Source organism: Rhipicephalus microplus, chromosome 7, assembly GCF_043290135.1.
Source record: "Rhipicephalus microplus isolate Deutch F79 chromosome 7, USDA_Rmic, whole genome shotgun sequence".
NCBI lineage: Eukaryota > Metazoa > Arthropoda > Arachnida > Ixodida > Ixodidae > Rhipicephalus > Rhipicephalus microplus.
In genome coordinates, this window is record NC_134706.1 from 25400276 (window position 1) to 25416372 (window position 16097).

At 47.1% G+C, this 16097-nt stretch overlaps 1 protein-coding gene and 1 long non-coding RNA gene across 2 annotated transcripts in view; one reads left to right on the forward strand and one right to left on the reverse strand.

Moving 5' to 3' along the window:
- LOC119180284 (uncharacterized) overlaps positions 1-16097 on the forward strand; it is a 171098-nt gene that overhangs the window by 32959 nt on the left and 122042 nt on the right. The gene's annotated exons all lie outside the window — the stretch shown is intronic.
- LOC142767141 (uncharacterized) lies at positions 6384-15471 on the reverse strand. Its single transcript, XM_075868360.1, has 3 exons — positions 15342-15471; positions 11264-13128; positions 6384-6672 (listed from the first exon to the last, which is right to left on the reverse strand). The coding sequence occupies exons 2-3, from the start codon at positions 13081-13083 to the stop codon at positions 6384-6386; spliced, it is 2109 nt and encodes a 702-aa protein (XP_075724475.1). The 5' UTR covers positions 13084-13128; positions 15342-15471.

The window sequence follows — 16097 nt, forward strand, 5'->3', positions numbered from 1 at the left end:
CTTTTTGGGGATGAGTGAACCTTTACGGCAGGATCTAGCCCCTTCCTGTTGACAACGCTGTCTTTTTTCAAATAAAATAATGAACGAAGGAGTCACCGTCGAATGGTGACGGCTACCCCTTTCCGTTTGGTTGCTAGGATGTGAAAAAGAAGAAAAAATATATTGTTTTCATGCATGTATTCATGCATGCAATCATTCATGTTTGCATTCATGCGTTTGAACGAAGCACGCACAGTTTCTGATGCGCGCTGTCAAAGTCTTACAAGAAGGTTCGTTTTCAATCACTCGATGACGCTGGAGATCCTGGATGATACAAACACGGTTTATTCACGTCCTTACGACTGTTGGCGAGTGGAAGAAAGATCGTTATATTATCCATGCTCAAAAGTCTCTGTCACTTCGGCCGGAGTCATTTTTTTTTTTGCGCTGCTGCGTAAAGGTTCCAACGGAAGGTATGTACACATATGCCGTGTTTGTGGTGCGTGGTGATGTACTTTTGGTATTTCGCACAGTGCTCATAAAGAACTTCCCGTTGATCTCAAAGGCAACACGGATTTGTTGCAGGAACTTGGAGAAAAAAAAGCACTTCGGCAAGACCATTATGAGGCGCGTTCCCGTCGATGCTCAGAGAAGCAGCGCCCCATTTGCTACACACGAAACGCTGCGAAGACACGTGCAGTAAGTAGGCTTAGGCATGCAGTTTACCGAGAACTCCAGGCGCCCCCCTCCCCCCCCCCCTTAAAAAAAAGAGCTTGGTAAATTACACGTGCAGAGTCGCGTTACTTGTTTCTCTCGCCTCCCCCCCCCCCCTTTTTTTTGTGGTTGGCTACCGGGGCTTGGTCATTCTTCAGTCGAACGTGGTGGCGAGGGCGTCGTCGTGTTTTGGGAAGTCTTCTAAGGAGCCGAAAGATTGATGCGACCAGCTAAGGAAGGACCTGAGTCTTCTAAAAGAAGCAACTCAATGAATGAGCCGGCTAAAGTTGTACCATATTTTAGGAGTAATCCTGTAGACTCTTTTATTACCCCGGAGTGCTTGACTTATCCCGAATGTTTTTTTGTGTGACCCCCTCCCTCCTCGGAGCTTCGAATCCCATGCCCTATACAGTAAGTTTGATTGCAATGATGTTGCCTCATAGAAAAGTGTAGTGCGAAAAAAAAGAAAGAAAAAGAAACAGAAATATCACTTGGGAACACTACTTCACTCAGTTTCATACATCATCTGCTAGGTTTCGGAGACTAGCGAGACTTCTTGAAGTCGGCGCGTTCGCAATGAAAGACGGTTCGATGTTCGTACAATGAATAACGAAATGTTCTTCTATATATTACGGCGAGAAGTGATTGAAAATATTTTGTGCCTTGAAAGAAAACAATTAAACGTTTGTTGGAATGCGGCCAGATAGTTTAGTTTGCACTTGATGTCGCTTGGCCACCTGGAGAGAAATTTCATGAAACAATATCAGAGCAGGCGAGGCCACCAAAGTTGTTCCGTCCTCGCATTGTTTCGCGCTCCTGCCTGCTGTCTTCTGCCTGCCAGTCGTGCCTAGGGAAAGCAGAAAGGAACGCTGTGGTGCACCGGCAGTAATCGGATAATACGGGAGCGACCACGAAGTGCGCGGAACGATGTGTCTTGCTGGTCGAACTTATTGCGTAGCTTCCACAGCGTTGCACCTGATGTGGGGAATGGAGTACAGTACTGAGCGAGGGTTCCCTCGTGTCCCCAATAAATGTGCCGAAGTCTACCGAAGCAGGTGCTCGGCAGTTCGGCTGTAGACCGGCTGGTACAGGTAAGCCGACTCGGGTCACAATTCGCACATGGAATAAAGTAAACCAGCCCCTGTGAGAAGTTCAGGGACGCTTTACTTACATTCAGTGAAGGGACTAAACACTACCAGTTGAGTAGGCGGTCATTTGCTCTACCACACAGCAAGTTGTCTAGATTTCAAGCCATCACGTTTAGAATGCTCCAGACCAGGTCCTAACCAAGCCTATTTTTTCCTCAGCATATTCTCCTCAGAGGCTTTTGACTCTACCTGTCCTGATTGTGGTGAGGTTAGTGACTTAGCACACATGCTCTGGCAGTGCCCTCGTTACGGGGCCCAAGTCGGCTCACAGAAGAAGATTGGGACTCTGCCTTACGAAGCTCAGAGTTGCTACCACAACTACGGGCTGTCCAGAGAGCCTACGACGCGGCGGTGAGGCTAAAGGGCTGCTCCCCGTTCTTACGTGGGAGCAGCCCGCGACGTTGCTCTAAAGGAGCAGCGTTTCTCAGGACCCAATAAAGTTCGTTGTCTGTCTGTCTGTCTGTCTGTCTGTCTGTCTGTCTGTCTGTCTGTCTGTCTGTCTGTCTGTCTGTCTGTCTGTCTGTCTGTCTGTCTGTCTGTCTGTCTGTCTGTCTGTCTGTGCGTTCTCTTTGAATCCGTCTTTCGGGCGCGGAAAGAAGTGACCGAGCGTGGAAATCGGCTGATATGTCACTTCGATTCCGTGTTCCGACAGGACGCACATTCGCTCGTGCCTCGAACTTGAGGGTGAACGGCGAGCCGAGACGGGGGAGTGAACGAAATACGCACGAGATTGAGAAAACATTGGTCGACTGATTGGGACGACGGTGATTCCCGGAAGAGTGGACACAACCCACCACGGGAGATCGGCGGCGCTGGTTGCGGCAGTAGAGTTTGTGAAACAAAAATAAAGAACTAAAAAAAGGAGAAAGCGAGAAGAAAACGAGGTGAAGGAAATGCGAGATAGACAATATACGGGGATGCAAAAATACTTGTGATGATTATGGTGTATTTAAAGGCAATGCGAGTCATAGTATACATATGAACTAAATAATTGGTATAGTTAAGGTAAGCATATAAGTGTTATGCTCGTGTTGTGTCCTTACTTCTCCGTTCCGCGTTCCCCAGTGCGCTGTTAAAATCAAGATAAAAGTGAAAAATAATGTTTTAGACGTACTGATAGCATTAACTTGTCATTCTTTTTTTATTCTTCTCGATAATTAGATACGGCATACAGGCCACTTTTTTGAAAAGATGGTTTCAGAAATACTTGCCTTGGTCGCGAGATCGAATCTCGGCTGCGGTGGCTGCATTTTCGATGGAGGCGAAAATGTTGTAGGCTCGTGTGCTCAGATTTGGGTGCACGGTAAAGAACCCCAGGTGGTCGAAACTTCCGCAGCTCTGCACTATAATCAGGTGGCGGTTTCGGGACGTTTAACCCCGCATATCATCATCACCAAATGTTTGTCTTAAATGTTTTGATATCTGCGACATTCCGTAAGTGCTGGATCGTTTCTGTTTCGTTACAAAAGTTACATTGGCGGGCAGGAATGAATCCAGGCCTGATAATAATGGTTGGGGTTTAACGTCCCCGAACGACCTTATTTACGTAACATACTACTTAACAATATGATCATGAGAGATGCTTGCCTCCGCTCCTTCTCGCCCATCGCTCGGCGATACTAGGAGTTGGATCGCGCTCAATTATCTCGGTCGGTTGGCGTGTCCGGAAAGATAAAAAAAAAGCAAGTAGCGGCGAGCAGAGAACGGAAGCTGCAGTGAGCTACGCCGAACAAGTCAACCATGCATTCGTCGAAGATGGCTTAATCGGGCTACACATGGTTTCCGCGCCTCTGCAGCGGTGTGCTGACCCGGGAATTTCTAGTTACGCAAAGGTTTTCGAGCGTTTCCTAAAGGCGACGAGTGAGCACCAAACTTGGAACCCATTATTTGAGCAGGTATCTATTTTGCATGAGTACACATATGAGTAAGTTAGTTCCCAGCTAGTTCCCCCCAGTTCTCTTCACCCAGTTAGTTCTCTGCAAGCCTGACTTTACTGAAAGTAGTGGTAGTCGCTTCACTAATTGGTGAGGACCGCAACCAAGCTCTTACGAAAAAATGCGTGTATTGAAAGGCTTGCATTCGAGTTGGCTCGGCTACATACATAGTTTTAGTTCCTTTTCCGTTCGGCGTGTAGTTCAAGTGATGTCAAGTAATTATAGGCTGCTTCCGCCTGCTCATGCAATTCTTGTAGCCGCGGTTTCGAAATTCGTGAGTCTTTACTTCTAATAGCGGCATTAAAATACACGTGAAGGACTAAATGCTTCTGAAATTATTACAGACAGTGTCGATGGAGCCAACGTTTCGACAAGTGAACTTTTCTTCTTCGAGGCAACGCTGTCGCCCTGACGAAGACAAGTCAACTTGCCGAAACACTGCTTCCAGCGACGTTCCTTCTCGAAAACTTTTGGCCACTTCAAGCCTATTCGTGCCTCTGAACTTCAGTCTCGTTTGGTTCTCAAGTTCTGTAAGAAAGCTACGCGCGCCGTTATAACAAACGGGACTGAGTCAAATACGACGAGTCCTACTCGCGATTGTTGATAATTTTCGCATGGGCTCGGATACTCTGGGTTTAACGTTTGCTCATTGTGTCCGTAAGTCAGTTGTAAGTTGAAGCTGCTTTTATCGATTCATACTTTCACACTACGTGTGTGTCTTTCTTTTTCTATACAAAACGTGCCATAAAATAGTTCATTTTATTTGTGCCGATCGAGTTTCGCCTTACTGAGAAATCAATCAGCCTACATTTCGCCTCTTCAGAAAACACGAACACGAACAACAACAACAACAGCAACAACAACAACAACAACAACAACAAAAGATTGCTAAAAGTTTATGGTGCGAGCGCATATTCCACCGAGCTCTGTTCGCTGTTTGATAGATGGAGGTTTTTTTTTTTCTGTGTGTGTGCTGCCACATTCTTTAGTGGAAGTTCTTGGCTTTTCCATGTAGTAGTCGGGGCAGTCGGCGCGGGCAGGCCACGCCTTGCGTCTTGGGACGAGGGTCGAAACTGCCGTTGGTAGTGGATGGCTTGTGAGCAACGTTGACCTGTGATCAACAGGGGGGTGCCGTTGTGACGCCGCTGGTTTGCAGTTTCCACCATATTTTTTTTTTACAGAAGGCTCTGCGAATAAACGCTCAGCTATAAACTCCTTCTTTCTTTTCCGCCGCTGCGTTGATGATTGGTGATTGGGCGATTGGTCATCCTGGTAGGAGTTTTCTATTTTTTGTTTTTTTTGTATTCTTGCCCGATAAAGGTGATTTCTAACTTTTTTTTTGCTCATGATAATAACCACAAATATGTACTTCCGCGGTCGCTTTTCAGGGGAAGCTTGCAGTAACTGATTTGGGAGGCTTGTGAGGTTCGCTAAAACTCGTCCCACCCTCTGGTGTTGAGCACAAAACAGCTTAGCCGTGAGTCACGAGAAGGTACGAGGATAGCAAAGCAAGATGAAAAGAAAAGAATTCCTTGCCCAATGGAGCGTTGCTAAAGCCGGTGCGGCAACCATTTCCTTTACAACCATCCCCACTTCCTATGGCATATCAACGTCATATCATATCAACAAGTGACATATCAACTTTTGTCGTTCGTTCTTCGCATATCATCGATTCCCACTGTGGAATCTGCCAATTCTTTTATTACTATTCTTGTCCTACTTCTCGCAACAAAATCAGTAAAATGCTGCGGCAGCTTGTTCCCTGACTGTACGGGGTTGCTAGATAACTGCCCCCGAAAAGTGTCACGCCTCTTATAATGCCTGCCTACCGGCGTCGTCTGCTATAGCCTCGTAAATGAAAACCATGGGGGCCGAGCGCGCTGACTCTGTAAAAGGTAACCGTAGTCGTTCGGTGTCGAATCGGAGCATCAAATGGGCATTAATGGTGAAGACACTTTCGAGTAGTTTGAAACTTGCGTTGCTGCAGTACGAAACCTTCTAAAACGATATGTATCGACCGGAATAAACGTTGGTGCTAACCATACGTCTACATTGTTTTCAACCGGTTGCTATAATCAGCCCGAGATGGGAAAATCATTCCTACCACGTTATGGAACTACATTGGAAAGCAGACTACAGCTGTGACTGAGGTGAAACTTTCGAAGATCGATTAATGTAACAACAACAACAACAACAACAACAACAACAACAACAACAACAACAACAACAACAACAACAACAACAACAACAACAACAACAACAACAACAACAACAACAACAACAACAACAACAACAACAACAACAGCAGCAACAACAACAACAACAATAGCAACAATAGCAACAATAATAACAACAATAATAACAACAACAATAACAACAACAATAACAGCAACAATAACAACAACACCTTTGTCGCACATTCTATAGCGTGAGTATGCCGAAAGGTCTTTTATTCAGAAGAGGCTACGCGTATGATTGGTGGAGACTCTTTGGCTCACTGTAATATATTTATTTGATTTTCTGCTATAGAGCTCCGTAGCTCTGTCGGCCCGATGTAATTTTCCTGCTTGACGTTCAGCTTGACGCGAAGTGACACGGCTTGGCGACGTCAGGCGAGGCGCTTGACGTCGTCGAAGCTGAGGTAGCTTCTCACGAGGCGCCAGCAGGTGTCGCTCAGATCGTGCAGTTGCGTTCCGCAGCCCTCCGCGGGAGGTGCGCACCTGACGCGATCTCTCACCACGCCGGTGAGCCTCATGAAGTCGTGCAGCCCCTCGACGCTTTCCAGGCGACTTCGGAGTGACCCGGTCGCTTCGGCGGCGGCGACGCCCGCCTGACGGGCGAGCTCCCTGACCAGCGCCGGACTTCCGGCGACTTTCTCGAACGCGCTGGCGGTGTACCTGTTTGCGAACGAGATGAGCGACGCACAAAGAGCAGTTATTGGGAAGGACAAAGGGATGTCAGTGTACCCTATAAAAAAAGACGGTGTTTCCGAACACGAGAACGAGTTTCGGACGCCACAATCGCCTATACTAACAAACGAAGGGGGCGAACTTGCATAAAGATGACATCAAGTATATTTCGAAGCAATACTTTTTTGCAGACTATAGTTGGTTCATACTTGAAAAAAATGAATTGCTGCACAAACTTGAAGGAAAACAAGGGAGACAGGAAAGAAAGAGCGCAGACTACCAACTGTTTATTGTCGTTTCTTGAAGTCAATATATACGCATGCTACGTATATATTGGCTTCAAGAAACGACAATTAACAGTTGGTAGTGTGCGCTCTTTCCTGTCTCCCTTGTTTTCCTTCAAGTTTGTGCAGCAATTCAATTTTTCAAGTATATTTCATCATTCCCCGCCACGGTGGTGTAGTCGTAATGCTGCTGGCTGCATTTTTGATGGAGCCGGAAATGTTTGAAGCCCGTGTACTTTGACTTAGGTGCACCTTATTGATTGATATGTGGAGTTTAACGTTCCAAAACTATCCTATGATAATGAGAGACGCCGTATAGTGGAGGGCCCCGGAAATTTCAAACCACCTGGGGTTCTTTAACGTGCATCCAAATTTGAGCACACGGGCCTACAGAATTTCCGCCTCCATCGGAAATGCAGCCGCCGCAGCCGGGATTTGAACCCGCGACCTGCGGGTCAGCGGCCGAGTAAACCTTAGCCACTAGACCACTGCGGCGGGGCTTAGGTGCACCCTAAGGAACCCGAGGTGAGCCCTCCACTACGGCGTCTCTCATAATTATATCGTGGTTTTGGCTTTTGGGATGTTAAACCCCGGATATTATTAAATAGCTTAACGCAAAGATGAAATCTTTACGTTAAGCTAAGCTTCAATAAAGATGAAATCAAATAAAACTTGTAGCTGGGCGAGTTGGTTCATAATACTGGGTAAACTGGACTCTAGCAGAAATATAAAACGCTTCCATCAGTTCCCGGGCTGTGGTATCAGCACTCCGATCCAAAATCCTAATCTCCGAGAAAATCGGTGAGCACGTGCAAGCTTTGCAATGCGCGGGCAAATGCGTGATCCCGTTATTTTTAAGTGACAGCTCATGTTCCCTTGCACGGTCGTTCACGCAACGCCCCGTATGACCCACGTAAAATTTCCCACAAGACAGCGGTATTTCGTAGACAACGCCCGTCGCACATTTCACATACACAAACGCGTGCTTCTTTCCGCAACCACCGGATCTCTTCTCGCCAGGGAAGATTCTGGGACAAAGTCCAGCCAACTTACGTGGGGCGGAGAACACGATCGGCACACCGTGTCTACTCGCTATCTTTTTGAGGTTGTGGGAAATGCGATGCATATAAGGCATCACCTCCGGACGCCACCTGCGACGCAGGCCAGGGTTCCCGCTGGAACGGACTGCTTTGGCATCACGCAGAAGCGGTAGTCTGGCAGTCGCTGAAGTGCTTCTGCGTGATGCCAAAGCAGTCCGTTCCAGCGGGAACCCTGGCCTGCGTCGCAGGTGGCGTCCGGAGGTGATGCCTTATATGCATCGCATTTCCCACAACCTCAAAAAGATAGCGAGTAGACACGGTGTGCCGATCGTGTTCTCCGCCCCACGTAAGTTGGCTGGACTTTGTCCCAGAATCTTCCCTGGCGAGAAGAGATCCGGTGGTTGCGGAAAGAAGCACGCGTTTGTGTATGTGAAATGTGCGACGGGCGTTGTCTACGAAATACCGCTGTCTTGTGGGAAATTTTACGTGGGTCATACGGGGCGTTGCGTGAACGACCGTGCAAGGGAACATGAGCTGTCACTTAAAAATAACGGGATCACGCATTTGCCCGCGCATTGCAAAGCTTGCACGTGCTCACCGATTTTCTCGGAGATTAGGATTTTGGGTCGGAGTGCTGATACCACAGCCCGGGAACTGATGGAAGCGTTTTATATTTCTGCTAGAGGCAATACCTGTGTTAGTGATACATCCATTTCGCTTTTTGATAGTGAGCGTCATTTTTTGCGTGGCCTGTTGTAAACTATTAGGTTCTGTCCTCGTGACCACTTGACTATGTTCTGTGCGACTGTAAATTGAAGGTTGACGAAGAATTAAATTTAGTTGAAAGTCTGCGCTTGTCCCTGTCTCTTCTCTGCTGTCGTTTGTCTGTTTTTTTGTGCGCACACCAGTTTACCCAGTATGAAATCAAATACCTTGACAGTGATCTTTCACGTAGACCCGCGTGTGTGTCAAATTGAGATGTTCGTATACACTGCATGGGCATGCGCAGATGAGTTCCCGTGCCTTCCTTCTTTTCCGCCGCTAGGCGCACCTTCAGTTGTTAGTAGGCGTTTGTTTTAACCTCCTTCCAGTGTATGTGTGTGCACGTCATCTCATTGTGTATTTTTTTTATTATGTATATACAAAGTAGCTCTGATTTCTGTTATGTCAGAATAGAATGACACTAACAGGCAGCAAATACAAGCTGATCGGGAAGCTTTTTTTTCTAAGGCCACATAGAAGGGCTGTGCTTTTTTACCTACGTTTAGGCACGCATCGAGTCTCGAAACAACAAGAATATATAGTTTGGACCCTGTGCATCATAAATATGTGTTGAGGCGGATCGGCATACTCTTACGCACCGAGCCAAATTACTCTACGAGGACAGCATCCCTTATTTTGGAAGCTGCAAATCCTCAGTAGATGAGGGCACGAAAGCTCACTGCACAGCGTCGTCAACCAGCGCACGACCGGCAGGTCTTGCTCTGTGGGGAGCCACCTTGCGGTATACTTGTCAGGTCTGCCGTGGTATGCCCGAGAGTGTGCACGGCCTATTAGACACTCGGACCTGCTTTGCACCAGTGACCACGTTGGACAGTGCTTCATTTTAAGTGGATGTTCACTCGGTCTGAAGACACTTGACGATTCAATCTCTATGCCAAGGAATGATGCATTTGGGCTGATAACACGCCCCCCCCCCCCCCTTTAAAAAGATTAGCAGCCGATCCACGAAGTGAATGGTGATGATGCAGCAAGGTTATCCTATGACTTATAATGCCTACGTTGCAGTCACCGACTAGTATATGAAGGGAGGGTGAATGGATGGACGGATGTAAGGACAGATGCACGGACGGGTTGGACGGACAGCTGGATGGACAGAGCGCGGTCTATTTTTAAAACATATGGGCGCTCTGAACGCTTTGTGTACGGTACATGTAACACCCGTGTTTTGGTCCGACGGGAAGCTATAGTTTACACAACAACGACAGCGTTGAGTAACATCGCGCGAGCCTAAGTAGCTTCCCTCCGAAAGACCACCCGCTTTTGGTCGGTTCCGAGATACGCGGTTAGATGAAAAGAAAAATAACCTCAGGTAATCCGCAGAGCCTGCAAAACGAGAGGTTTACTGAGAACATTTGTGAGAACGCACACAGATCTGCATGTATATAGGGCCGTGCGCACGGCGCATGCCTGGGCAGCCAACGTCAGATACCGCAAGCACCACCAGCTATCACTCCGCAAAGTAAAGATAGATAGTCGTTTATTGCGCACAGATACGGACTGTACTATCGTTCTAATAAATTTAGCTCACGCTGTTTTTACATATTTGTGGACCAACTTCGGCGACTATACTATTTACCTGAAACCTTTGCTGCAGCCACTAGTTTCAGGAAAAATCTGAGTAAAAAATGCGAATAATTTATTACTTATTGCTGGCAATGGACAACTGCTTAATTCACGTTACGCAAAGAAGGGGATTAACTAACCGATTAGGCTCACCCCAAATCTTTGCGGCAACATATAGAAGCTTCAAGTATGAAATCTCAGCCACAGCGATGGACGTGCATGCCATTTTGTATGTTCGGGTTGCCTTTTCATAACTCAGTATACCTTGGTCTGCAAGTTTGTCTCTTTTAAAAAAGTTCAGTGTTTGCGGAGTCGGGCATCGTTTCTCAGAGTAGCAACAGCACAATTTACGTCCCCTATATCACCGTTCAGTTAATTATCCGCTAGTTTTCAGTGAAGTTGTCTCATACACCCTAAAAAAATTCCTTCATTCAATAATTTAAGCATGGTGCGATGCTTCGCCTGTCTTCTACGTCCACTCTGACACTTATTGTGGGCGCTAAATTTGTGTTATATCTTTGTAAAGTGATTTAACTGAAGCGTACTAATGAGTTATTCCATCCTTTCACAGTTACCCTCTTCGAGATGAGTTGTGGTGATAGATGAGTTACTACCATACAAGAGTAAACGTTACACATTAACAGTTCGTCCCCTCGAAGCGGCTGAGGACTAAAGCTTTGTTCCCCCAGTGCTGGTCTATAAGGAATGAATAGTTCATAAGTGATGTTTTTAGATGTACAGTTAACCTCCAGAAGGACGAAGCATATTATCCTTTTTAGTCCTTTGCACCCAAGTGAATACCCTTAGTTTTTTTATATATCGTATAAGTTTTCAAGGTGCGATATTTATACCGGAAAAACACAGCCTCGTTTGCGAAAGCAAAACAAAAAAAAAACATCACAAGCATACCAATCGAGAGGTGCCATCTGGTTGAAGGCAGCCGCGCGTTCAACGAGGCCACAGTTCCTTCGCGTCGTCTCTCGTATTGCGAAGAAGCACCACTTCGCATCGACGCCCACTTTCGCGCCGTGAAAATCGAGTTCGAGAAGGACGTAGTTGTCGCCAATGGCTTCTGACAGGAGAGAAACGAATTTGGTTGCGTTTCCCAATCCCGTATTCTCCTGAAAAGACACTCGACTTATGTAGCGGCTGTATCTAATGATGCGAGTCAGACAGTCATTGTGGCGAAAGTTGCCGTTGGTGAGAATATCGAGGTCCGAGATGCTGGTGTTGGCGGCCATCGACGCGAAGAGAAGTGCCCAGCACATTGAGGTAGCGGTCTTTTCCGGGTCCTGTGGACTTGTCACCGTCAGTCTTAGTTTCTGTAGTACACTAGTCTCCCGGATGTATTTCGCCAGTGCAGAGAACAAAGGTTCCTCACCATCGAATACGTCTACAGACAGTGAAGTGACGTATTCGAACGCAGGTAGTTGTCGCAAAGCATCAACTTGGACGCTCTCGTCTCCGGTGAGGCCGATGCTAGAAAATACTCTAAACTGCAAGAAATCAACTCCTATACCATGTACATAAGGTCCGAAGGAAATGTTTGCTGACTGTTTTGTGCGCGCCAATGCTTCCAGGACAGGCGGCAGCGTTCGGTAATCTTGGGGGAACCGAAGTGTGACATCGAACTTCTTGAGATGTTTGTTTCCCGGCAGCATTTCAAAGAAGCTGATCCAGTTGTTTGGATGCCACAAGCTGTACGGAAGCGTGAGCTCTTCCAAAATCTGGTTATGCGCCAAAGCATCCACGCAGCGGGTCAGTGTGGCCTGCGAAATCTTGGTGCACGTGGTCCTCGCCGAGCCCACATAAAGCTTCTTCAGGGAGGAACATTGTGCCAGTATCTTCGTAATGAAACGCACAGATCTTCCACCGCCAAACATATTTAAAATCTTGAGCGTAGACAGGGTGTCATTTCGGACGAGGACCTTGTCAAGAAGAAGCTTCTCGCGATCCACGTCCTCGCCAGAAACAGTCAGACTCGGGAGGAAACCGTTGCTCCTCAGGTATTCCCCGAGTGCTCCTGGCGGCTTGGCGGTCTTCCAATATATATCCAAGTCAAGCCATTTCAACGTCGACTTGGCGGCCAGAGCGTCGATAAGCGTCTTCGGTGGCTGGCCAGACCCGAAGGACGATTGCAACACCAGGGAAGTGAGACACTTGGTAGTTCTCAAAAGCTCCGATATAGCGGTCACGGTTTCTGCGCACGCGCACAAACCTGAGCAACTCAGCGTTTCGAGACTTGAGAGCCTGGGGAGGTGCTTTGCGACATGGGTGTGCGCGCTGCCGTCTTCTTCCAAAATCTGCAGTGTTAGGTTTTTTATCCGGTAGTTTTCCGGAAGTTCCTGCAAAACAATTTTGCCGTGCGGCTTGGACGGGCTATTCCAGAGATCGAAGGTGGTGATGCAGACGTGGTTTTGCAGTAGCCAACGAAGGAAAGGAGTTGCCCGGCAGGATTCTGGACCGGGAAGAGGCTCCAGATTGACGTCGATGGTGACCAAGGACAGTGAACCTCCGCGTTGTTCTCGGAGCTCCAGGCCGATGTCGAAGAGCAGCCTGTTGCAGTATGGCAGGCCGTTGCTGATCTGGCACACCTGATCCTTGCTTGAGGTGCACACCGGTCGGTAACAATCGTCTTCTGCGCAATCCACGATGGCTCTGGCGTCGCCTCTTTCCGCGAAGACTGAGGGCGACACCTGCTGTTCCGTTTCTGGGGCAATACTCTCCATGGCGCTTTTTCAAGGGATCACCCACGCCAGCATATCATAGGAAACCTGCACAACGAAGAAAAACGCAATATTCAGTGGCTCTTTAGGTTGTAATGTACGCAACTGCGGTCAGACATTTTTACAGGTTGGAGGAGACAAATCCAATTAAAAATTGAAGTGGTACCTTCGTACTGTTGATTGTTTTTTCCGAGCCCAAGAGGCGGGCAGGGGTTCTAACCTCTGCCCTCCCGATTTTTTTTCAACTCTGGATGTGTTTATCAGGAGCTTTTTTTTTGAGATGAGCCGAATTCAGAACCGAAACTAGCTCCAATAAGGCACACACGTACTCTCTGCTTTTCTCTTGAATAGTAATAATAAATTATAAGAATAATTAGTAGTAAGTATGTGTCTATAAAACCTTATTCGAGCTATATTTTTGTTCTAAACGTAACCACGTCGAAAAAAAAAGCTTGTCAAAATCATGTATGGCCGCGAGTTGATAACACGTGGACTTTGTTGAAGAAAGAAGTACGGCATGTTGTACTCCGAGAGACTGTCAGGAGAGGAGTGCCTTATTCTGCCTAGCTGTACGCTATAGAGGACACATATATGGACAGGACAACATGATAAAAACAAAAGGATGGTTGCGCATATTAGGGTACTATAGCAAGTTACGGAAATACGGTATGGTATTACCGTATCGCTCCTCCTAGATGCCCGCCTGCTCCAAAGTTTATATGGAGGTGCGTATCTTAGCACTGAGGACAATAATAAAAAAATAGGTGTTTTCAAGACCTAAAACAAGCCCCCCCCCCCCCCCCCCCCCTAACTCACCCGAAAGAAATTCCTGCCCTTACGGCTTGCATTGCTCTAGTGCCGCAAAATAAGCTGCAGTCAAGTTCCTGCGATTCCGATTGGTCCAGAGTGTTACGATTGTAGACGCGCGACTAAAAAATCGAGCGGCGAGCGATTGAGCCAAAGCAGTTGCTTCGCTACTGAAGCAGCCGTTTGTGCCCATTGGCGACCAGTCGCATTGTGACTAAGTCGCTCGACCGATGCTGGTCGAAGGTGGAAAAGAGCCCGTATTGTTAGCGGAAATCGGAAGGCCAGTCTGGCAACAACAAAAGAGAGGGCGCCCGTGATGGTGGCGGTCATCGGACTCACCACGCATGTCGCGAACTCTTTTTTTTTGTTCCCTTCTATTCTGTCAAATAGTTTTTTTCCTTTGAAATCCGTGTGTCTGCGAATAAGTTTTAACGGTATACTTACCTTCTACTTTTTTTCTCGTATCGACCCCATTCTCGTATCCCCACTCCCCATTCAATTCTGTAAGAACACCCATTTATTTGAAGCGACAGCCTTAGCTACATCATCGATGGTGAGAAGTGGCCGTTGGCGTGAACACGAACGTTGTAAGAAAACATGATCGCGTGATGAGGCCACACTATGAAGAAATAATGATGCCATGCATATCCCAATTTCGTGACTCCGCCGTGACGTCAAATAAGTGCACGTTTGAATAATACATCTTCAAACGACTTCGTCGCTAGCTGGGATGATTCAGAAGGCACTGCAGAACTACGTGAGAGGACAAAGGCTTTCAATCGATCCGATCCCAGAAGCACTGCAAAGCTAGTTGGGTGCAGAAAGATTTAGAGAAGGGGGACAGAGTCATTACACAATCGACTGAGGAGAAACGAAATATTGCTTTTGGCTAATTATGAAATGGAAGCGCACAACGTAGAAGCAGACGGAAAGACAGGGACAAGCGCTAACTACCAACTGAAAGTTTATTCGGAAAAATAAAATCATATTTTTTCCGAATAAACTTTCAGTTGGTAGTTAGCGCTTGTCCCTGTCTTTCCGTCTGCTTCTACGTTGTGCGCTTCCATTTCATAATTAGTCATGTATCACCAACTCGCCCAATCAACCATTTTGACAAATTGCTTTTGGCTTCGAGTCGTCTTAGACAAATGCAAGGCAAACGCGAAATGAAACGTGTTATTTCATATACGAAAAGGTTGCAATTCTTCCAGGGAATCACGGCAAAGTGGGAAGGGGGGGGGGAAAGAGGGGTGCTGAGCTATGACCTGCTTGGGCACACAAAAGTCGTACCCCGAGGGCGATGACGAATCTTAGGCTTACTCATCCACGCGTCTAACGGGAGGCGGTTAACGCTATTTTTTTTTCGTAGGCTTAGTGGTTACACCTCGCGTCCTCATTACCGAAAGGGATGCAGCATGTCAGCGCAAAAGAACTAAAAAAAGCTATTCGCTCACCAGTAACTGGGCGCCAATGAGTACGTGGATTGTCTGGCCTGCTGGAATGCACTGTTAAACGTCGTTACCAAAGCCGAAGCATGTCGACGATGATGATGTGTCCTTCGAATGTTGGCATGCAGGTGACTCAAGGTTGCTTTGGGTGCAGCACCGAAGGAAATGCGGCGTGGGACAAATTGCGAGCGACATCAACAAGCCCGAGTAGTGGAGGAAGGGACAGACACCATTCAGGGAAAATTTTTCATTTGATCGATCTCACGGAATACTGAGTTTTTTATGTATAATGCTATACCTAGTTAGTAATAACTGTTATGCATGAAGAAAATATGGTTTCCATTTATTGTGAGTTTTTTCCGAAACATATATTGTTTAGCACCTATTGCAGTAAAGTGGCGAAGGCTGGTTCTGACATAGCCGTAGGAAATAATCATTGCTGGGGGTTCTCAGCCAATCCACCAGCGTGGGTATGCGCCACATCGTCAAGGATCTTGACTTGACTTGACTTGGCCGGTACGACCCCAAACTATGATATGATTTTGAGGGATACTGCAGTGGAGGGCTCCATAACTTTCGACCACCTGGGACTGCTTACCCTGCTCCTCAGTTTAAATACATTGTCCTCTGAGATTAGCGGTAACAAAATGCGGCCACCACAGCCGAGATTCGGTCCCTTGAGGTTTAGATCAGCAGTCAAACGCCTTAGTCACAGAACCACCGTGGTGTGTGCAACAAAATAGTAGTAATGCTCCAGACTTC